Source organism: Scyliorhinus canicula, chromosome 18, assembly GCF_902713615.1.
Source record: "Scyliorhinus canicula chromosome 18, sScyCan1.1, whole genome shotgun sequence".
Classification (NCBI taxonomy): Eukaryota; Metazoa; Chordata; class Chondrichthyes; order Carcharhiniformes; family Scyliorhinidae; genus Scyliorhinus; species Scyliorhinus canicula.
In genome coordinates, this window is record NC_052163.1 from 13,855,518 (window position 1) to 13,879,501 (window position 23,984).

The following is a 23,984-nucleotide window of genomic DNA, read 5'->3' on the forward strand; positions in this document are numbered from 1 at the left end:
GACGGTCAATATTTCCTGTTGATTGAGGCTATCCATGGAATGAGTAGGTCAAGGGTTCAAAACCCAGTACACAGACTGCTGTGCTAAGGGACTACCACTGTTGGAGATGACATCTTTAGAACAAAGTATATAATCCAGATCCTCTTTATCTTGTCAAGTGGATAAGAACATAAAGACAAATGAAAGAGAAGAGGGGCCATATGGTCAATCGAGCCAGCTCTGACATTCAATGCAGTGGAATTCATGGCTGATCTCAGTCTTCAATCTCACTTTCCAACCTACTCCCAATCTCCCTGAGAAACCAAAAGTGCAAAATGTTGGAATGTGGTTTTAGAAGAAAAAGAACACAAGCGAACTGAAGTTGTAGTTAGGACAGATGTTGCATTTGGGCTCCAGTGAGTGAAGCATTAGCAGTAAAGAGAATCCAAAAGAATGGCCTGAGGGCTAGAATTGTAAAAAGGAACAAGTCAAGCTGTTTGTTGGGGGGAAGCCACAGGTACTTCTTCCATTGGTAAGAATTGTGAACACTGGGTGGCACAGGTCAGCACTGCTGTCTTGCTGCGCCGAGGTCCCAGGTTCGATCCTGGCTCTGGGTCACTGTCCGTGTGGAGTCGGCACATTCTCCCCGTGTTTGCGTGGGTATCACTCCCACAAACCCAAAGATGTGCAGGTTAGGTGGATTGGCCATGCTAAATTGCCCCTTAATTTGAAAAAAATAATTGAGTACTCTAAATTTATGGGGGGAAAAGAATTGTAAATATAGCGCAAATTGAAGTTAAGCTGTTGTAAGGTCAAGGGTTCAGAACCCACTACACAGACTGCTGTACCGAGGGACTGCCACTTCGGCCCTCGATGTTGCACCGACCTGTGAAACCACTCTAAAGTCCATCTACACTATTCCCTTATCATCCATAGGTGCGGTGTAAGATAAATCAAGGTCAATTTTAACTCCTGGACACGTACTAATCATCTAGCTTTTTACCTAGATTTTAACCATACTCGGGAAGTTTCGATGCCCCAGAGACGAGTAGGGTGTATATATATCGTGCTACACAGAGCATCAGAACTATCAGGGTCAGCCTCGTTGGTCTTTTCCTGCCCATCATTTTTACTCTGGGATTTAGTATATAGTTCTCGCTATCAAGGGAGACGGGAAAATAATTCAAATATCTCCAGTGCGTGGGGCTGTAAATTTATCGGATGCAAACAGTAGTAAAATATTGCATCAGAACAATTAATACTTGCTCTTAAATTACTCAAGCAACTTGCTCAAATTTATGAGAAGCTTAATTCATACGCAAGTTAATTATTCACCTCCCACTGTCTTTAGGTTATTCATAAATAAGCCAATAAAATGTAGTAGTTACCGTGAGTCATTCTGATGCGGAGTTTGATAGGCTTTATTTTAAGTAGCGAGAAGCACACAAACAGATGGTTCAGATCATCTGAATCATGCTGTTTTCTGGGTGCACGGATACAATCTTTTAGGATTACTGCTATCTTTGAGTAAGATTAACAAAGGCAAAGCTTGAATTAAAATCATTAAAATACATTTTTTTCCTCAAATAACTTAAAGGCATGTAATTGTGGATAGGTGCGGTAGTCACAGGGTAGTTGTCATGGGTGACTTTAACTTTCTAAATATTGATTGGAACCACTATAATTCAAATTGTTTGGATGGGGCTGTTTTTGTCCAGTGTGTGCAGGAGGGTTTCCTCACACAATATGTGGATAGACCGACAAGAGGCAAGGCCACATTGGATTTGGTACTGGGTAATGAACCGGGCCAAGTGTTAGATTTGGTTGTGGGAGAGCACTTTGGAGATAGTGACCACAATTCGGTGACTTTCACTATAGCAATGGAGAGGAATAGGAACATACGGCAGGGCAAGGTTTACAACTGGGGGAAGGGTAATTACGATGCGATTAGGCAAGAACTGGAGAGCATAAGATGGAAACAGGAACTTCCAGGGATAGGCACAATTGAGATGTGGAGCTTGTTCAAGGAGCAAATACTGCGTGAACTTGATATGTATGTCCCTGTCAGGCAGGAAGGAAATGGTCAAGTGAGGGAACCATGGTTTACAAAAGAGGTTGAATGTCTTGTCAAGAGGAAGAAGGGGGCTTATGTACGGATGACAAAACAAGGTTCAGTTAGGGCTCTTGAGGGATACAAGATAGCTAGGAAGGAGCTCAAGAAAGGGCTTAAGAGAGCTAGGAGGGGGCATGGTGGGTAGGATCAAGGAAAACCCCACGGCTTTTTACACTTATGTGAGGAATAAAAGAATGACCATGGTGAAGTTAGGGCCAGTCAATGACAGTCGTGGGAACGTGTGCATGGTGTCTGAAGATATAGGCGAGGCCCTGAATGAATACTTTTCTTCAGTGTTCACAAAGGAGGGGCCATGTTGTTGAGGACGATAGTGCGATACAGGCTGGTAGGCTGGAGGAGGTAGATATTCGGAAGGAAGATGTGTTAGAAATTTTGAGATGCCTGAGGACAGATAAGTCCCCTGGGCCTGATGGGATATATCCTAGAATTCTTTGGGAGGCAAGGGATAAGATTGCAGAACCTTTGGCTTTGATCTTTATGTCCTCACTGTCTACAGGAATAGTGCCAGAAGACTGGAGAGAGGCGAATGTTGTCCCCTTGTTCAAGAAAGGGAATAGGTATAACCCTGGGAATTATAGGCCGGTTAGTCTCACTTCGGTCATAGGTAAATTATTGGAAAGGGTCCTGAGGGATAGCATTTATGATCATTTGGAAAGATACAACTTAATCCAGTATAGTCAGCACAGATTTGTGAGGGGTAAGTCTTGCCTCACAAATTTGATTGTACTCTCTGAGGAGGTAACTAAGTTCGTAGATGAAGGTAGAGCAGTTGATGTCTTATACATTGATAAGGTGCCCCATGGTCGGCTCATGCAGAAAGTAAGGAGGCATGGCATAGAGAGAAATTTGGCCGATTGGATCAGTAACTGGCTATCACATAGAAGACAGAGGGTGGAGGTAGATGCTAAATTTTCATCCTGGAGCCCAGTCACCAGCGGTGTACCACAGGGATCAGTGCTGGGTCCTCTGCTATTTGCGATTATTATCAATGACTCGGATGATGGAGTTGAAGGTTGGATTAGTAAATTTGCTGATGACACCAAGATTGGTGGAGTAGTGGATAATGTGGAGGGCTGTTGTAGGCTGCAAAGAGACATTGATAGGATGCAGAGCTGGACTGAAAAGTGGCAGATGGAGTTTAATCCTGAGGTGATTCATTTTGGTAGGACAAATTTAAATGCGGATTGCAGGGTTAACGGCAGGGTTCTGAAGAATGTGGAGGAGCAGACAGATCTCGGAGTTCATGTCCATAGATCTCTGAAAGCTGACACCCAAGTGGATAGAGCCGTGAAGAAAGCCTATAGTATGTTAGCATTTATTAACAGGGGGATTGAGTTTAAGAGCCATGAGGTTATGCTGCAACTGTACAAGACCCTGGTGAGACCACATTTGGAATATTGTGTGCAGTTCTGGTCACCTCATTATAGGAAGGATGTGGAAGCATTGGAAAGGGTGCAAAGGAGATTTACCAGGATGCTGCCTGGATTGGAGGGTAAGTCTAATGACAAAAGGTTGAGGGAGCTAGGGCTTTTCTCATTGGAGCGAAGGTGTAGAATATGATGAGAAGGATAGATAGAGTGGACGTTCAGCGATTTTTTTCCTCGGGTGGATGTAGCTGTTACAAGGGGACATAACTATAAGGTTCATGGTGGAAGATATAGGAGGGATGTCAGAGGTAGGTTCTTTACTCAGAGTGGTTGGGGCGTGGAACGCACACCCAGCTATGGTAGTGGAGTCGGACACTTTAGGACCTTTCAAGTGGTTATTGGATAGGCATATGGAGTGCACTAGAATGATTGGGAGTAAGTTGATTTGATCTTAGTTTCAGACTAGTTTGGCACAACATCGTGGGCCAAAGAGCCTGTACTGTGCTGTACAGTTCTATGTTCTATTAATCATTCAGCTGTTGAGCTAGGTCTGTCTTTCATAGGATTTTACAGCAGGAGGCAGCTTTCTGGTCCATCCTGCTTTGCCCCTGCTGTGTAAGGATCACCAAATCAGTCCCATTCCACTGCAATTTCCCCACAGTTATCACGATTCCCGTTTTCAATGAGTTAACCTTTTGAAAGTTATCACTGAATCTGCTTCAGTCACTCTTTCAGACAGATTCCAGATCCTAAGATACTGCAGACGAACTCACCATCCCGCTGAATTGTTTTTTGCCAATTACCTCAACTCTTTGTTTAGCTGAGGAGAGGTTGAATAAACTTGGTTTGTGCATTAGGTATGAGGAGAGGTTGAATAAACTCGGTTTGTTCTCACTGGAACAACGGAGGTTGAGGGGCGACCTGATAGAGGTCTACAAAATTATGAGGGGCATAGACAGGGTGGATAGTCAGATACTTTTTCCCAGGGTAGAGGGGTCAATTACTAGGGGGCATAGGTTTACGGTTTAGGGGAAAAGTTTAGAGGAGATGTACGAGGCAAGTTTTTTTTACACAGAGGGCAGTGGGTGCCTGGAAATCGCTGCCGGAGGTGGTGGAAGAAGGGACGATAGTGACGTTTAACGGGCATCTTGACAAATACATGAATAGGATGGGAATCGAGGGATACGGACCCCAGAAGTGTAGAAGATTTTAGTTTAAACGGGCAGCATGGTTGGCGCAGGCTTGGAGGGCCGAAGGGCCTGTTCCTGTGCTGTACTTTTCTTTGTTCTTTGTTGTTCTTTGTCCTCTAGTCACTGACTGTCCTGCCAGTGAAAACCGTTTCTCCTTACCTAATTCACCAAAAGCGATCATAATTAAAGCTTCCCATAACTTGCTCTGCTCCAGGAAAAATCCCAGGGTCTCTCGTCTCTCCACATAGTATCAAAAAATATCTACAGTGCAGAAGGAGGCCTCGTTGCACATTTCCCTCTCTTAGCTTTGACAAAAGGTCATCTGGACTTGAAACGTTAGCTCTTTTCTCTCCCGATAGATGCTGCCAGATCTGCATGTAATTTGCTTTTATCCCTCTCTCAATCCATAGTTATTTCAGATAATAATCTGCTTTCCTGTCCAAATCACACTGAAGCATCTCTGCACCCTCCCACCCAGCTTTGTGTCACCTGGCAAATTTGGTGATCTCATATTTTGTTCCCTCATCTAAATCATTAAATGCATGTTGACTAGTTGGGGTCCTAGCATTGAAATCCTGCCGTACCACTAGGCACTGCCTGCCACTTGGAAAAAGACCCATGTTTCCTGCGTGCCAACCAGTTTCCTATCCATCTCAATACACCACCCCTAATCCCGTTGGCTTTAATTTTACACTCTAGTCGAAAACTTTCCGAAAGCCCAGATAAACCACATCTACTGGCTCTCCCTCATCAACTCTACTAGCTACATCTTTGAGGAATTCCAGTAGATTTGTCAAGCATGATTTCCATTTCATAAATCCATGCTGACTGTCCGACCCTGCCACTGTTTTCCAAGTGCTTTGCTATTAAATCTTTTATAATGGACCCTAGCGTTTATAGAACCCAGAATCTCATGTTTATTTGAAAGCCTATCCAATTTGTACTACCACCTTCAAAGATTTAAGTATATGAAGCGATAGGACTTTTTCTTTCTAATCCCATTTTAAAAACTATTTCGTTCATATCACCTCCCTACATTCTAAATACATCACTTCACACTTCTACACTTCTGTATGAAATTGCTATGTCTTCCCATTTCACGAGTCTATATTCTCCAGACGTTTGCTATTATTTTTCTTATTGTTCAGCATATTTGAGTTTGGTGACATCTAAAAACTTCAAAATTATACCCTTTTGTCCCAAGTTCAGGTGGTCGTGGTCCTTACACAAACCCCTGGGGGACACTACTCCACTCTTTCATCCAGTACACAAAACCACTATTCACCACTGGTTTCTGCTATCGTTAACCAATTGGAACTGCAGAAATTAACATGCATTCAGAATCACAGAATAATAGTGAAGAGGCCCTTCGGCCCATCGAGTCTGCATGACGCACAAAAAACACCTGACCTGTCTACGTATCCCATTTGCCAGCACTTGGCCCATAGCCTTGAATGTTGTGCTGTGCCAAGTGCTCGTCCAGGTATTTTTTAAATTAAATTTAGAGTACCCACTTCCTGTTTTCCAATTAAGGGGCAATTTAGCGTGGCCAATGCACCTACCCTGCATATCTTTTTGTTGCGGGGGCGAAACCCATGCAAACACAGGGAGAATCTGCAAACTTCCAGGTACTTTTTAAAGGATGTGAGGCAACCTGCCTCTACCAACATCCCAGGCAGTGCATTCCAGACCGTCACCACCCTCTGGGTAAAAAGGTTTTTCCTCAAATCCCCTGAAACCTCCTGCCCCTTACCTTGAACCTGTGTCGCCTCATAACTGACCCTTCAACTAAGGGGAACAGCTGCTCCCTATCCACCCCCCTCAATCTTTTACAGCTCGATCAGGTCGCCCATCGGTCCTCTCTGCTCCAGCAAAAATAACCCAAGCCTTTCCAACCTCACTTCATAGCTGAAATGTTCCATCCCAGGCAACATCAGCATTCAGTGCTAAAGACTGCAGTACTGTTCAGTACTGTACTGAAGGACTATTAACTATGTGGTGCAGTGCACCAGGCAGTGGACATCTGCTCAAATCCAGTCCAGAATGGTTGGAGGAGATTCTTCTATTTAGATGCATGGGCCTGCATGTAATGAGTCTGTGGAGATCCAATTCAGTTTCCTTTTGCCACAGATCACAGCACAAACTGCACCCAATTTAACAACCTCACAGAGAAATAACACAAGACGGCTGGAATGGGAAGTGTGCACTGGTTCAATAGACAGTGCTGGGTCAGGGTGGAGTGGAGACTCTGCACCTGACAGTATGATATTAAGCTTGGGAGTGCTTGATGATGACACAGAATGCCTGACGTTTCAGATTAATACAATGATCTAGAAATGTGGGACGAAAACATCTATATTTAAGTTTTGTAATTTGAGACCGCACAATGGGGGATAATAGCTTTTTGTGTGCTTGAAATAAGATTTTATTCCAATACGTTTCTCAGGATTGATTTTCAATAGATCGCAAGTGCGAAGGTTACTTCAATTCTGTTATCTTAAAGGTCCCTTTTTCACTTATCAATTTCAGGCTATTTTGGCATCTAAATGACCTTCATGATTGCATTATAGAAAACTAATAATATTTAGCTCCATAATTGCGCATTGATACTCTGCTAATATGGGATAGCGGGAGTATATTATTCTTACAGCTTCCGGCCATGTTTGATACTTCTGCACTACAGCATCAGGATGTTGCATTAGCAAAGGGATAGAATTAGTTCAAGATATCAATTATTACATTGATAAATTTTCAATCAAACCAGATCAATAAGCTTAAATTCTGAGATCTCATTACCATAAAAGCAATTTAACATGCTGTATTTTGTGCCATAGTCAATCAAATTTGTATACTGATGACAAAAGCCTTTAAACAGGAATTACTTGCCTCTCGGCTTCACTAAACCGAGCTGCTATATCTGTTGTACATACTATTACAGCTAATGTGCACAATTTGGTGCGAGTGATCGATTGTTGGTGCGTTTTGTGCCTATGATGTTAGGGTTCTTGGGAAATCTTTCAGGCACTCAGTCATCATCAAGCTCTCCCAATCTTAATGTCATACTGTCAGGTGCAGCGTCTCCACTCCACCCTGACCCAGCACTGTGTCTGTGCAGAGTCTGCACTTTCTCCGTGACTGCGTGGTTTTCCTCCCGGTGCTCCGGTTTCCTCTCACAAGTCCCGAAAGATGTGCTGTTGGGTAATTTGGAAATTCTGAATTCTCCCCTGCACCCGAACAGGTGCCAGAGTGTGGCAACAAGGGGTTTCTCACAGTAACTTCATTGTAGTGTTAATGTAAGCCCACTTGTGACAATTAAGATTATTATTATAGATATCACTCAACCAATGAAAAATTTCCACCCTAATCCCACCGACTTGTTTGGCTTGGGGCCCTTGATATCACACTGGGTAAAATTCTGCCTTGATGTCAAAGGCAGCTACTCTCTCCTCACGTCACTTTTGTCCATGTTTGGACCAAGGCTATAATGGGGTCAGGAACTGAGTGTCCACCAGGCAGAACCCAAACTGAGCATTGTGAGGTTACAGCTGTGAGCCACTGTTTAGCACCGATGACGACGACTCTTTCCATCACTTTGCTGATGATCGAGAGAGGATGGATTGAGTGTTAATTGCTCGGGCTGCAGTTGTCCTACTTTCTTTGGATAGGACATTCCCTGGGTCATTTTCCACATTGCTGGACAGATTACATACCAGCTGTACTGGAACAGATTGGCTCAGGGTGTGGCTAGTTTTAGAGCACAAGCCTTCCATACTATTGCCAGAATGTGAGGGCCAATACCCTTGGCAGTATCCAGTGCTTGCTGCTGATTCTTGATGTGACATGGAGTGAATTGAATTGGCTGAAGGATGGCATCTGTGACGCTGAGGACCGAAGCAGCAGAAATGCATCTTCCACTCCTCACTTCTGGCTGGACACGGCTGCAACTACTCAGCCTTCTCTTTTACACTGATGTGTTGGGCTCCCAGATCATTAGGGATAGGGATGTTTGTGAAGCTTCTGCCTCCTGCAAGTTATTTAAATTCCAGGATTTAGATCCAACAACAGTGATATCATTCCAAGTCGGGATAATGTGTGATTTGGAGGTGACATGCAGGTGATGCTTCCATCCATCGGCTGCTCTTGTAGAAGGAGCTTTGCTGAGTTATAAGTCATCTTGTATATAGTACACACTGCTGTCACTGGAGGGAGTGAATATTTAAGGTGGTGGATGGGCTACTTTGTCTTCAATGGTGTCGATCTTCTGGAGTGTTGCTGGAGCCGCACTCATCTAGGCAAGTGGCGAGCACTCAATCACACTAATTAATGACTTGAGCTTTGGGGAGTTTCCCATTCTCTGGCCAGTTCTTGTAGAGTCACTGTATTTATATGGCTGATCTAGTTTGGTTTCTGATCAATGGTAACCCCCAGGATATTGATAATGGGTGTTTCAGTGATGGTAAAGCCCACTGAATCGGGGGGATGCTAAAGAGGAGATTGTGGGTCAACATAAAAGTAATAGACAACTTACTTACTTTTCTATCAAGTCCAGCGTAACTCCGGGCACCAGTTTGGCACTCCTTTGCATACAGAACCTGCAAATAATAAATAGCAAACAACTAAGTGTATGTGGGGGGGAGACAGGATTTTAAAATCACAATTGCTTAATGACTGAGCTGCATTATTATTGCATCACATCCAAAACTTATGAGATAACTTTCCATTTTGTACTGCTTGGAGGAAGTAGCTTGGTTTGTCGGAGTGAACTAGGGAAAATGGACCATGCCATACAAATAAAATACAATATGCATCCAAAGATATTCACCAATACTGGTTACTCCTAGGGACTGCAGTTTGAAACTATTGGGAAATTACCCCAGGTAGACTGAAAGGGGGCCATGCAAGTTTCACTGCACCGATCCAGTAACGTACAACCTAATAAAGGTTACACTCACATTACAGTCAATATCACATTCTTTTACAAAGTTGGCAGCTATACACTTGAAAAAACTTGTGATTATATATGTAATTAGAAATTATTTTTGCTGAGATTCATGCCAAGAAATATATTTGTAACATTGGAGAGGTCAAACAGTGCAGTTAATTTCCAAGTGTGAAATATAAATTTCCTTGCTTTCAACTCGATTGAATATATATGCAGTACGTGAGCGCCACGTATAGCTATAAAGGCAATCTATCACAGATTGGTAATTCCCAAGACCTTGGTTGTCGAATGATTCCCTGATACTCCTTCTATCTGAAGCATGCTGACCCAGTGATATAATTGAGGTTTCATTTTATTTTCTCTTCCATTAATTTTTAAAGTCACCTGCAATCGCTTAGATCGAATAACTAGGCAATTTCCATCAGTGACTAAACAAAAGATTCAAGTCAACAATTGTCAGAATTCGCTCCTGCAGAGTCATGACACCCTGGGCTGGAGCGCGGTCAATTCCAGCCCCACGACCCAGGGCACAACAGGGGGGTGAAATTAGTGACTTAAATATCCAACGTCTTTGGTTTGATCCTGATTAAGTCCAGCCACCAAGTTTGTAAATTTTAACACAAATAACCTTTTATTATTTAACAGTAATTAGTATTAAATATACAACTGGTTAACTACTAACACATAGATACACTTCAGTTTATAATGGGCTTCACTGTAGACACAGGGTGAAAACGTAGTTTCCTACTTTGAGGGTCTCATGTTTTCTGCTGGGTTCCATCAGAGAAACCCCACCTGGCAGGAACCAATTGCTGTCTGTTGCCTAGCAGAACACTCTCCCAGGTCAACCCATTGGCCACCAGCCAACCAATAGAACAGAATCACTCCAATCTACTGTGTGCTAGAAAGTCTGGGATTTCCTTTCCCAAATAAAAAACTTGAAGACATAGTGTTCCAGTTGTCAAGCTATTTGAAACTTTGAATTCTGTACATCTCCGCTCGACTTGAAGGAATACTTAAACAGGGTAATAGTATTAAGTGACTTAGGTAAAAGTGTTAAAGTTATTAACTAAAATTTGGATAAAAGATTCAAATACAGATAAAGGAAAAATAGGCACATAAAGATGGATTTCAAATAAGCGTGTGTGTGTGTGTAATATCATTGCAGGCTCTTTGCTTGAATTCGTTCTTTCCAAACTGAAGGGTTTGAAACTTGCGGTTTTCTTTGGCAGCTGCAATGACATCTGTGGTTGAATGTTCAAATGTTTGCCGTTTCAGGTGAACGCAATAGATTTTTTCAAGGGATGTGGGTGCCGCCAACTAGACCAGCATTTATTTCCCATTCCTAATTACTCTTGAGACGGGGTAGTGAGCCACCTTCTTGAACCACTCCAGTCCATGTGGAGTAGGTGTACCCAGAGTGCAATTAGGGTGGGAGCTCCAGGATTTTGACCCAGCGACAGTGAAGGAATGACTATATAATTCCTAGTCAGAAAGGTGCATGCCTTGGGAGGAAAACCTGCAGGTGGTGGTGCTTCTATGCATCGGCTGCGTTTGTCCTTCGATGCGGTAGAGATCACTGGTTTGGAAGGTGCTATCGAAGGGGAGTTGCTCCAGTACACCTTATAGACAGTACTTACTGTTGCCACTGTGTGTCTACACTGTGCTTCGGTGGTGGAAGCAGTGGAAATTGAAGGCCGTGGATGGGGTGTTAATCAAATGGGTTACTTTGTCCAGGTGACTTGAGTGTTTGGAGGGGCACTTTTCCCATACCAGCCTCCCCGAACAGGCGCCGGAATGCGGCGACTAGGGGCTTTTCACAGTAACTTCATTTGAAGCCTACTTGTGACAATAAACGATCTTAATTTCATTTCATTTTTCATCCAGGCAAATGGAGAGTATTCCATCACACTCCTGACTTGTGCCTTGTAAATGATGGGTGAGCTCCGATAAGGAGTTGCTCGTCACAGAATTCAGACTCTGATCTGCTATTGTAGTTGGTCCAGTTCACTTTCTAGTCAATGGTTACCCTCTGGATGTCAAAAGTGAGGGATTCAGCAAAGCTAATGCCATTGAATGTCATGCGGAGATGGTTTTATTCTCTCTTGTAGGTGATGGTCATGGCCTGGCACATGTGGGCGAGAATGTTACATGCCACTTAAAAGCTCAAGGCTGAACGTTTCCCAGGTCTTGTTGCACATGGGCACAAACTGCTTCAGTGTCTGAGGAATCGTAAGTAATGAAAATTGTGCAATCGTCATTGTGTAATTATCAGGGAACATCCCCACTTCTGATCTTATGATGGTACCAAGGTCACTGATGAAGCAGCTGAAGGTTGAGTCAAGGACACTATCCTGAGAAACTCTTGCAGTGATGCCCTGGGACTGAGATGGTTGAGCTCCAACAACCTTCTTCCTTTGTGCTCCAACCGGTGAAGAGCCTTTCCCCTGGTTGCCTTCTGGTTTTTGGAAGAGCGAGGTTTACTATTCCTCATGAATTCTGCAATTACCGCACTTTCAAATTGCTTGGACACGTTCGGCAGTACAATTATTTCTTAATACCTCCCTCTTTGCTCTCCCCTGGCCAAGGATCCTATCTGATGATGTCTCAGAAGTCTTCCCGGGATTCTGCACCCTGTCACAGAAGATGGCTCCTTACAGCCTCCTTTTACACAATTCAGAAAAACACTAGCAAGGCTATATTAACTTTCACTCAGTCATTGCTTCATCAGGCAAAAAATCAGAAGTAAAAAGGATGCTTACACCTTTTAGAAGATTCACTGACATCCTGGAGGAGTCTTTGCATTTTAATGACTGTTCGTGGCCAGCTCTAGACATATAGGTCAGACAAGGTTTGAACACTGAAAGGGTGCCATGTTGTCTGTCCATGTACATTTTGAAAAAGGCTTCAAAACAGAAATGTACTTTTAAAACAGTTGCCCTTAAAATCTCTTGCTTTCATAATTATACATTCGTGGCATCGGTGCGATATTGCATAAATTTCCAAATGTTGACTGCCAAACAGTGCCACGAGGCTACAGCTCGAGCAACAAGGTATCAAGTTGTATTGTTATTGCTGCTCAAAATAAAACAAAAATATCTGTACTGTCCTTTTTTTAAAAGCCTTGACTGAACCTCATACTGTGTCCAGTTTTGGTCCCCTCATACAGTTAGTGATAGACCTCATTTCCGAAAAAAAGTTAAGAGCCTGTTCATTCTCGCGCAATTGAATTTTTTACGTCATAGTCTTTAAAATGCCAAATAACACCCCCCCCCCCGGCACTGAAAGTTAACAAGGCTGGAGATCCATTCCTTTCAATTATTATTGAAACATTTACGGTAAAATTAAATTAATTTTTGCTTTTTCTTCATTTCTTAGCTCCTGCAGTTCCACTGGGGGAGGCAGTGGCGCTGTGGTAATGTCACTGGGCATAGAGGTCGAGGCTAATGGTTTGGGGACACAAATTCAAATCCCAACATGACAGCTGGTGGAATTTAAATTCAATTAACAAAAGAAATTCAACTAATTAATCAAAAATAATCTGGGCTAAAAGCCAGTTACCAGTAATAGTGGCCATTAAACCATCATCGACTGTTGTAAAAACCCATCTGCTTTACTAATCGGAAGGAAATCTGCCATCCTTACCTGGTCTGGCCTACAAGTGATTCCACAGCCACAGCAATGTGGTTGACTCTTAACTGCCCTTAAACAGCAATTAGAGATGGGCAGCAAATGCTGGCATTGCCAGCGACGCCCACATCCCATGCAAGAATGAATTGAAATATCTCTCCTTTGCACTATTTTGTTTTCTGTGCATGAATTAAATATTCTAACTTCCAAGCTGAGGCTCTACATGCCCAGAAAGGATTCTTCAATCTGTTTGGTTGAAGAGAGATACCTGTTTGCTCTGTTCATACTGATCTTAGATCATCAGTGGCAGGTGACACACTGCTTTGACTGTCTGATCAGTGTAAAACCCCAGTAACATTCCGAGGGCAAGTCTGCAGGTAATAAATGACGAGCGCCATTCATGTTGGTGACTGCAAAAACCGAACAAATACTTTTCCAAAATCTAAAACATGCTGAAATCTGGCCAAATATCCAAACAAAATCCTTAATGCCTGCCTGATACAAAATGCTACTTTAATTTCTTGCCACCCTGTTCTTTAACTTAATGAAAATTAAATTTAATATTAGTCAGCAGCATTTTTGCCAAATTTTCTTCATTTAAAAGTCCTGAAGTTCGCACTTTGGAATCTTTTCCCATAAAGCAACTTTTCAAGCCTAAAAATGCAGGGGGAGGGGGACGGTTGTTAGATTCTATTTTTACTGATGCAAACAGGAGAGTACTCTCTTGTTAAAACGCAATAGAAAACATGAAAACATTGAGTTGGATTTTCTGCACATCAATTTGACTTCCTGCATCAATATTAGTGTTTTTGCCTTGAACTAAATGTCAAACATGAAATGTTTTTTTCTTTCAATTCCAATGCTACATCGATACTGTGATCTTATCAAGCAATTATCACGCTGTTATTTAAGCATAATTTCCATTGCCCTCATCAATTTAAATATTTTTCATCAAAAGCAAATTTTCAATGTCTCTCAAACGAAGGGTTTGCGGCAAAATGACACAAAACACAAATTTTTAAATGCCATCGATCGCCCCTAATGGCTTTGCGTCCCATTATGGATTACTCATATAGGTGAGAATAAATTCTAGCAAGTGACCTTTCCATTCAAATCAGAATCTGCTTTTTCCAGGTAGTTTCCTCAGAGTAACTGGAATACACGCCTAGGGCAATTGGTAAAAATGCGATTGCATCACTTTGCACAAAACTATTTCTGAACCTAACCTCACCAAATGACTGAATGAAAATCAAACCTTTCATTGAAATCAAACAATAATCACCCAAACCCGATAATCACTCTTTATTTAAAAAAAAAAGAAATAAATAGAAGATTTCCCCCAAATATTTGCAAGTGGAAATAAAACATTTTTAAAATCGCTGATTGATTTGTGCATCACAACCGGCAAGTTTGACTATGGGATACACTTCAAAACTATTCTTCCTTCAAAATCTTAACAGAGCATTTCCACCAATCATGCTCATCCAAAAACCTTCTCCAATTGTTTAAATTACTTTTGCACGCTTCAAACTTAAACTCACCTGGAGAATAGCCACTTTCACTAATCACTAGACTGCCACCAAACCTTTCAATATTTCCCCACTTGCCATGTTGAAATGATTACGTGGAGATAAGGGCATGAAATTTGACTTGGTAATGCTGTTCCAGGGCAGCTTCTTATTTGCTATCAGCACTTTTTACAAGAGCGTTGCTTCTTCAAGCACATTTTGACAACTGAACTATTATACGTGAATTGTTAAACATTTATCAAAAGATTTGGCAAAACAAATTCACAACCAGAGGGCAAGCCTCCAGCAGATGCTCTAATGGTGGTTATTGAAAAAGAAGTTGATGTCAATTTTAAAAATACAGCTTAATTTACATTAGGCAAAATTTAAAACATGCCTGTTTCAATTTGGAGCCTATAAACAAGAGAAGTACCCTTGAAAAGGGTTATTTCTTATGTAAGAGATGTGAAACTTTGATACAGCAATTATGAAAACAACTAAAGGTGGTCATACTGAGCACAAATAGGACACTGATACACACTAGACAAGATTGCAAGTATCCTGTCATCCTGATTTGATGATGCCTTAGGACTTTCATACAATATCGAAGTTGATGAATAATTCTGTCTTGCAAGCACATGTTGTGTCTGACAGGCAAAATGAAAGATTGCAAGTGGATTTGTACAGAAAATAACTTAACCTTTTGGCTACTAAAACCAAAATTCACCCTTTAAAATTTCAACGAGCGATCTGTAAAAACAGATTTTGTTAATTTCTCCATTGCCACGAAAATAAATATTATGCACTAATTCATGCTACTTAATTAAATCTAGTTTACCTGTGATTTTGAACATAAAACCCATTACACAGCCGTTTTAAAAAAATAATCTTTATTATTGTCACAAGAAGGCTTACATTAACACTGCAATTTTGAAACAGGGATTAGGAATTATCTTACAACTAGTATAAAATTGCAAACAAGTAAAATCATGTAGTATGGCATCCACTCTAAAATGCCCAAAGCATTGTTCAACATTCATTATGACAATGACTCACGTCTGTGTACAACATAAAATATCCAAATCACAAAACACTATAGAACTTAATCATTATGATGTGCATTTAATTCTCTGCCTTGTCCCTTGGACGCTGCTGTATGAGATGGAATGAAGTGTTTAACGCCTCATATAAAGGTGAAGGTTAAATTAAAGCTGGCTTTTGAACCTATCTGCAAGTTCTGATGACCTCTGGAGAGGACTCAGGGAATCTTCTTTCCCACCCATTCTTTTTGAAAAGGCTTGATTTACTTTCTATTCACTAGCATCACCAACCCCCACCCACTCCCTCTAAACACTTTAACACACCTTCTCAGGCATATCTGGATTGCACCACTTCAAAGAACTCAAATGGATCTTGGGTCCATTTGATTTCTCCTGCCCTTAATATTTGGAAACGTTTAATGCTTATGATTGCAAATCTGAAAAATCTGCGAAAAGATGACTTCTTGTGTCTATGAATTGGCTGTAACATTTATAGTTGTACATTAGACGTGAGGATACGGGAGAACAGGAGGTATAAAAATCTCTGCCCCCAGTTCCAGACAACTTAAACAATCCTAAATAATGGACTGGTTAATCGAATTACGAAACAAATGTCTGATGACACAGTTTGGCCTAATTTATCTTACTAATGTTTAACTGGCCCTCTGTATGTAGTATTCCTTATTTTGGTAAATGCAATTGTGCTAATTCAGTACTGCAAATGTTCTCAAGGTCAGAAAGCAACTTATTATTGTGTTCCTACATTAAGGTTTACCATCATGATTATTCATGATTGCTGACACTATCTAATGTACACATTTTCACTGCAAAATTGGACAAGAAAGTGCTGTACTTGCACAAATTTCCTTGGAACTATAAGCTTCAGCAGATTCACCTTTAGAAAATGCAGACTGAAAATGCTCAAGCTGATGCAGCGTCCAGACATTCAGTCTCATTATACAAGAAATTTAAGGTATAGAACATTGGATTTCAAGGGGGCGTTGGAAAATGTGTTGAAGAACAATCAGATCCAACACGGAGAGAACTTCAAAAAACCTAACCATGTGGAATGAGTCTTATACAAACATAAAACAACATCACATAGATTAAAAACAGAAATGCTGGAATACTCAGCACGTCTAACAGCATCAATGGAGAGAGAAACAGGTTCTGCAACAATTTCCAGCACAGTAGCAGTGGTTAGCACAGTTGCTTCACAGCTGCAGGGTCCCAGGTTCAATTCCCGGCTTGGGTAACTGTCTGTGCGGAGTCAGCACGTTCTCCCCGTGTCTGCGTGGGTTTCCTCTGGGTGCTCCGGTTTCCTCCCAGAGTCCAAAGATGTGCAGGTTAGTTGGATTGGCCACGATAAATTGCCCTTTAGTGTCCAAAAGGTTAGGTGGGGTTACTGGGTTACGGGGATAGGGTGGAGGCGTGGGCTTAAGTAGGGTGCTCTTTCCAAGGGTCGGTGGAGACTCGATGGGCCAAATTACCTCTTCTGTCCTGCAAATTCTATGAACTTACATTTTTAGTTCAGATTTCCAGCATCCACAGTATTTTGCTTTCAATATGGTTTTTGAAGCATATATAAACACGTTCTTTTTGAGAGAGCAATAGCTGGTGTGTCAGTTTGGCTAGGCTTTTTTAAAAAATATTTTTATTGAAGCATTTACAAAATGTTTATACCAATAACAAACAAAACAATAATAACATAAACATGGTAAACTAGACGTTTCTCACCCAACCCCTTCTGTACATCCCTTAACCATATTGCACCTACCCCAGTTTGGCTAGGCTGATAGTACGTTTGCAACTAGGTCAGGAGATTACTGGTTCAAGATATACACTTTGGTTTTAGCATCAAACCTCAATTGGCACTCCAATATTTGGCTGTGTTGTTAGTCTTCAAAGGAAACGTTGCACCCAAGTGTCAACCTGCCTGCTCAGGTAAACATTAAAGATCCAAATATTTGAAGAGAGGTTTCTCCCAGTTTCCTTGCCAATATGTCCCTCAACTAACGGCAACAACAGATTAAATGACAATTCATTTCATTGTTAAATATTTGTCTGATCTTGCGGTGTAAAGCAGATTTTAAAAATGATCTTACAATTATTTTCCACAACAGCCACAAAATCATAGCTGGTTTTGAATGGGAGAGGGCGGTAGCAAGCAAAATATGTTCAGGGACGCTATACAAAACATCAATTTATTAAGCTCATCTCCTCCTAAGTGTCAAAAATCCAATTCAACATTGCATTAAGAATGATTTAGCAACAGCTCACTAATTTTCTGGAAGTTCACAACTGACGGTCTGTTCTCCGTGGGATCTATTTATAAACAATTTTGTGGATTGCAATGTGTTGTCTACTTTGCACTAAGATAATTATCACCTACTGGTAAGTGGCTTAAATAGATAAGCAAAGGTATCAATTCCTTCAAGGCGACTTTGAAATCCACCAGCTATCTAGGACTTTTCTAGGAGTGAATTTTCAACATTCATTGAAGTCCATCCGAGAAATATGCAAAACAAAATATATATAATTTAGATTGACCTGTTGCCAAGACCTTTTCAATTGTTAGAGTTTTTGCAATCAGTTTGAAGGAGAAGAGGAATTTGTGGAGTAAATTCCACAAATTGGGGCCCAGGGAGCTATAAGTGAGGCCTAAGAGAAGGAGATGTAGTAGAGCCGAGAACGGCCAGCTAGCCAGTTGTAGGGCTGGAGAAGGTTACAGAGACAGGAACGGGACCAGGTTGGGGAGGGGTGGGAGCACAAGGGTGGGAGTTTTTAATGCACGGTGGCACAGTGGTTAGCAGTGTTGCTTCACAGCACCAGGGTCCCAGATTCGATTTCCAGCTTGGGTGACTGAGCGGAGTCTGAGCATTCTCCCCATGCCTACATGGGTTTCCTCTGGGTGTTCTGGCTTCCTCCCACATGTCCCAAAAGACGTGCTTGTTCGGTAATTTGGACATTCTGAATTCTCTCTCATAGTATTCGAACAGGCGCCGAGTGTGGCAACTGGCAGATTTTCAGAGTAACTTCATTGCAGTGTTAATGTGAGCCGACTTGTGACAATAAAAATTATTATAAAAGAATCTAATTTTCACAAGCGAGTTCCTGCTCCCCTTACAAAGTAACCTGGGAAAGGCTATCCCAGCAAACAAATTACACTATTGAATAATTGGTAGGAATTTCATTGCTCCTCACAACACTTAAGCCTACTGATAAGAACTAAACTAGACACTTGTATATCAGGCGGAACAATGATGATTCACGAAAGCAGCAAAAGTGAGATTTTGGAATTAAAGACAGCGCTGAGCCGTTTCCTGAAGGGGCGGAGCTGCTTTTAGAACTTTCCTGCAGAACCTGGGTTAAACGCCTTTCAGAGAGATAATTTGGTGAACCACCAGGATACTATCTTTGCTGGAATTGACTTGAGTAGGGTGATCATTGCTCGGCACAACGTCGAGGGCCGAAGGGCCTGTTCTGTGCTGTACTGTTCTATGTTCTATGTTCTATGAATTTTACAGATTTAAAACATAGATTCACATCCACAATAAATAGAGCGCCACAATGCTGAATTTTGATAACTACAACCGAATTGAAGATGGGCCTTGGATTAACGGGTAGATTGGACCACAATTCTCACCACATTCACCATCTATAAACACTGCAGGCCCAGAGGTGGCAAACTGCAGTGTTAAATACAAACTGTTAAATATACATGGACTGCAGATTAAGCCAGTGATATACCGTGATTAATAACTAGCTCAAACTAACTGGTCTCCCTGGTTAGATAGAGTGCCTCTAGTGGTGAATTCATTAATAACTTTACAATCAACAGATTAGCACATAAAGGTTAAAATTGTTCACAATGTCCTTCTGTAGCTATTTACGCTTTAAATAAATGTATTGGGATTTTACAGACCTGGAAGCCCAATCTTCAATATCGTACTATATAAAGTGCAGTATAAAAAAGATCCATGGATTTTTTAAAATTGTCACATTTTACGACTCACGTTCTTCTGGAGTAATGTTTTAGCAGGTAAACGTAATGGCAAGTTGCCATGTGGTCCTATTAACCCCAGGAAATCAGATCACGGATATACGTTTCCTAAAGCTGGATTTACACATCTCATAGATTTGCTACATTATTTTGAAAAGCTACTGATAATGAACACAAGTTTCCGCTTTAAGCACATTGCTCACCAGGGAATGGGACTATTTGGCGCCGCCCTTTTGGCGCCGATCATTTGGCGCCGACCTTTTGGCGCTCATCGGTTTTGGCGCTAATTCAGACTACTTCAGCAATTAATGATAACAATCTACAGCCTTGGCGTTACATAAGCCTGTTCTCTTTTCACATTTGAAAGCTGGAAATATAGTTTTGCTTTTAATTTCTCTTAGACCCCATACCAGAAATGGCTGAAAAAATTCTAAGCAAGAGAGACAAACCAAAATTAACACACGATGGATATTTATACGTGTTTGATAAATATCTATTATTATTATCCTATCATTACATTCCTGGCAATATATTCAATACACAACAAAGGCGCCAAAACAGCTGGGCGCCAAAATAATGAGCGCCAAATCAATTTAGCGCCAAAATGGCGGTGCCAAATGATCGGTGCCAAAAGGGCGGCGCCAAAACGTACCTGATCCGCTCACCAACCCAAACGCCTATATTATAAATTATTGGTTATGAAATTACAATCTGCTGAAGCCTGATCATCACAGTACTTCATTTTAAATCTAGGAAAGGAACATCAATTTTAGATCTGAGGTGCCATAAATACAGGACCCTACGAAGATAAAAGATATTTTGTTACAAGGATATTTTCATATTCCAGCATTCGAATTACAATAAGATAGAAACAACTCAATACAATGCCTTCTTTGCAGATGAGAGGAATGCAGAATAAGATAACTATTTCCGTTCAGAACACAACTCTCATAATTGTCAGAGTTGTTTTTTGCAATACCGTTTCAACCAAAGGTCACCACTATTCCCCATGAAGCAAATAATAAATCCAGTCACTCAAATATCAAAGAAGTCATTACTTTCCAATTCCCTTTGGCTCAATTTCTGTCGAAATTTAAATCAGGTCAAAGACCGCTGTCTTCATACATAAGTCATCCTCCTGTAACAGTTTCATCAGCACTGATTTTATGCACTTCTAACCTTGTAAAGCATGTTTTCTCTACTCTAGGTACACTTTAAATGCTTTAATCTTACAATATTGTTATAGGCCAGGGTTTAGAGAACCCCAAAGTGTATCATGGAGTTCACCTGACCCACAACTTTTAATAGATTGTGGTATGGGGAGCACATGGCCCACTCTACAAGTGTGGTACAGCAGAAATGGAAAAGTATTTTTTAAAAGCAAAACAATGTTTATTCTATGAACTCAAGTTAACCTTTTTAAAACAAAGAGTGAATATCTTAGCAACCATCAATTCAAATACAACCCCCAGAGAATACAACACTAAGTAATGCTTACGCTTTCCTTTTTAACATCCATACGAGTTAAAAACAAAACCTTTATCAGAAGCACATCAGGTTAAAGTCACTACCAAGAACATTTATAATTCTGAATTCACCAACTGATCAAGAGATACTCTTTTCATGGCAGAGAGAACAGCAATACACCTGCTTTGGCTGGCTTCAGCTCCAACACTGAAAAACAAAAAGACACAGACACACCCAAGCTTTTCTCAAAGTGAAACTAAAATACAGAGCCAGAGCTCAGCTCCACCCACACTCTGACATCACTGCAGTAACATGAGCAGCCAAACATTTCTTAAAGCAACATTCTCATGGCAATATCCATCACCACAATAGAGCTATAAAGACAGTGGCAGTGAAGATATCCCAGAGAGTTCTTTCTAAATTAATCCATCTACTCTGCATACTATCAGAGTTGTCATTGCCTTTCTATCGGTCTCAGTATAAAGCTATGCCGGACACAACACAGAGAGCCCCTCTGCATAAAGTATTCCAAATCACAGAACCCCTACATTTCAGGTGTCCATTCAGCCTATCGCATCTGTACCAACCCGCCGAAAGAGGACTCCACCCAGGTCCACTCCCCCACCCTCTCCCCACAGCCTAATCGGCACATTCCTGGACGCCAGGTTACAATTTAATACCTAACCTGCAGATCTTTGGACTGTGGGAGGAAACCGGAGCACCTGGCGGAAATCGATGCAGACACGGGGAGAATGTGCAAACTCCACATAGACAGTTACCCAAGGCCAGTATCAAATTCGGGACACTGGCGCTATGAGGCAGCAGTGCTAACCACCCTGCCGCCCTAAATTATCAACCACTGAGTGTAACAATAAAGAAAAATAGCTCAGAAATTACTAAACGGCGTAATAGGTTACGTCTATCTCATGACAGAACTGCTGAAAATCAAAGCAGCAAGATAGCACCATGATGGTCCACAGACATCATTTGAGGTACAAATTTCAGCTCCAGTACACACATGAATCAGGAAAATAGACACTGGGTAAGACTGGGACTGGCTGCTGGAGCAGACAGAAAATAACCAAGAGTCAGTCCTTCTGCAAAGGAATCTTTCACTTCAATGAAAAACAGGACAGCTGCCACCGTTCTCAAATTGGCATAGCAGTACCAACTCCAAATAATGACCGTAAGAATGTTTCAGTGCACCTTTCAGTAGCATCCCTGCCATGCTTTAGTAACTACAGCAAAAGACATTGAAATGCTTTGCTGCTCGGTAGATCAGTGTATCACATCCCATCCCAGTTGGATCACCGATTTTCATGTTAACTTCACATGCAGACTCGCCAATAGCCCGCAGCTACCGGCTAGTTCGCTCTGTGCAACACGTAATAAGAATTTTTAAATTCTTACATTGTTTAACAATTATGATTTGCAAATGTATGCAATAAAATCATAGTCATCCTTGCTTCAGAGGTGTATTGGTATATATGAAATGAAATGAAATGAAATGAAAATCGCTTATTGTCACGAGTGGGCTTCAATGAAGTTACTGTGAAAAGCCCCTAGTTGCCACATTCCGGCACCTGTCCGGGGAGGCTGGTACGGGAATTGAACCGTGCTGCTGGCCTGCTTTAAAAGCCAGCTAAACCAGCTGTCATCAGCAATCACTCGCTAACGGGTATGATTGTCCACCCAAGAAACTCCATGCTATTGGTCATGGGTCCTGTAGGTCCTTGCATGGCTGATAAGCCCAATTCTAGAGCTGCATCTACAACCACACGCTTGGCAGGTGTTTCTGGGAGGTAGGATCGGTCCTTGGACTCTAGATTGCTGACATTCCTTTCTCAGGCTCCTTATTCCGGCCTCCTCTTGCCGTTGGGTACCCTCGATAAATTGTGTCCCTTCAATCAGGAGGTTCCTCCAAGTAGATCTCTTCTGAGCAAGGGTCTCCCAGTTGTTGACGCCTATGTTGCATTTCTTGAGGTAAGCCTTCAGGGCGTCTTTGATACACTTCCTTTGTCCTCTCCTTTGGGAGCCTTAGAACATAGAACAGTACAGCACAGAACAGGCCCTTCGGCCCTCAATGTTGTGCCGAGCCATGATCACCCTACTCAAACCCACGTATCCACCCTATACCCGTGACCCAACAACCCCCCCCCCCCCCTAACCTTACTTTTATTAAGACACTACGGGCAATTTAGCATGGCCAATCCACCTAACCCGCACATCTTTGGACTGTGGGAGGAAACCGGAGCACCCGGAGGAAACCCACGCACACAGGGGGAGGACGTGCAGACTCCACACAGACAGTGACCCAGCCAGGAATCGAACCTGGGACCCTGGAGCTGTGAAGCATTTATGCTAACCACCATGCTACCCTGCTGCGAAAATCTGCTTTGGCAGTCGGGACTCTGATGTCCTAAGCACATGGCTGGCCGAGAGGAGCAATCTATTTAATGGGTAATCCATATGTAACTCGTGTTACCAATTCAAAATGAGTGCAAAGACACGTTGGGAAATGACAAAAGGAAGAGGAGGAGGAAACCAAACAAGCAAGGATTAAAAATATAACCGGTGAGGAACTGGAACAGATTTTATTTTATTTTATTTTTATTTAAATGGGCAGGAAAGTAGAGATTGCAAGATCAACATTTTTAAAAGTATGCCAGTAATCTTCAAAATAGATCTGAAAAAATTGCTTTGAATAGCTGGGATCCCCTTTGG

At 41.7% G+C, this 23,984-nt stretch overlaps 1 protein-coding gene across 1 annotated transcript in view; it reads right to left on the reverse strand.

Moving 5' to 3' along the window:
* The window catches only part of rptor (regulatory associated protein of MTOR, complex 1), a 415,805-nt gene that overhangs the window by 217,393 nt on the left and 174,428 nt on the right, over nt 1-23,984 (reverse strand). Inside the window, exon 7 of the mRNA XM_038778271.1 lies at nt 9,203-9,262. Within this exon, the coding sequence (XP_038634199.1) occupies nt 9,203-9,262 (60 nt within the window). The remainder of the gene's footprint in view (nt 1-9,202; nt 9,263-23,984) is intronic.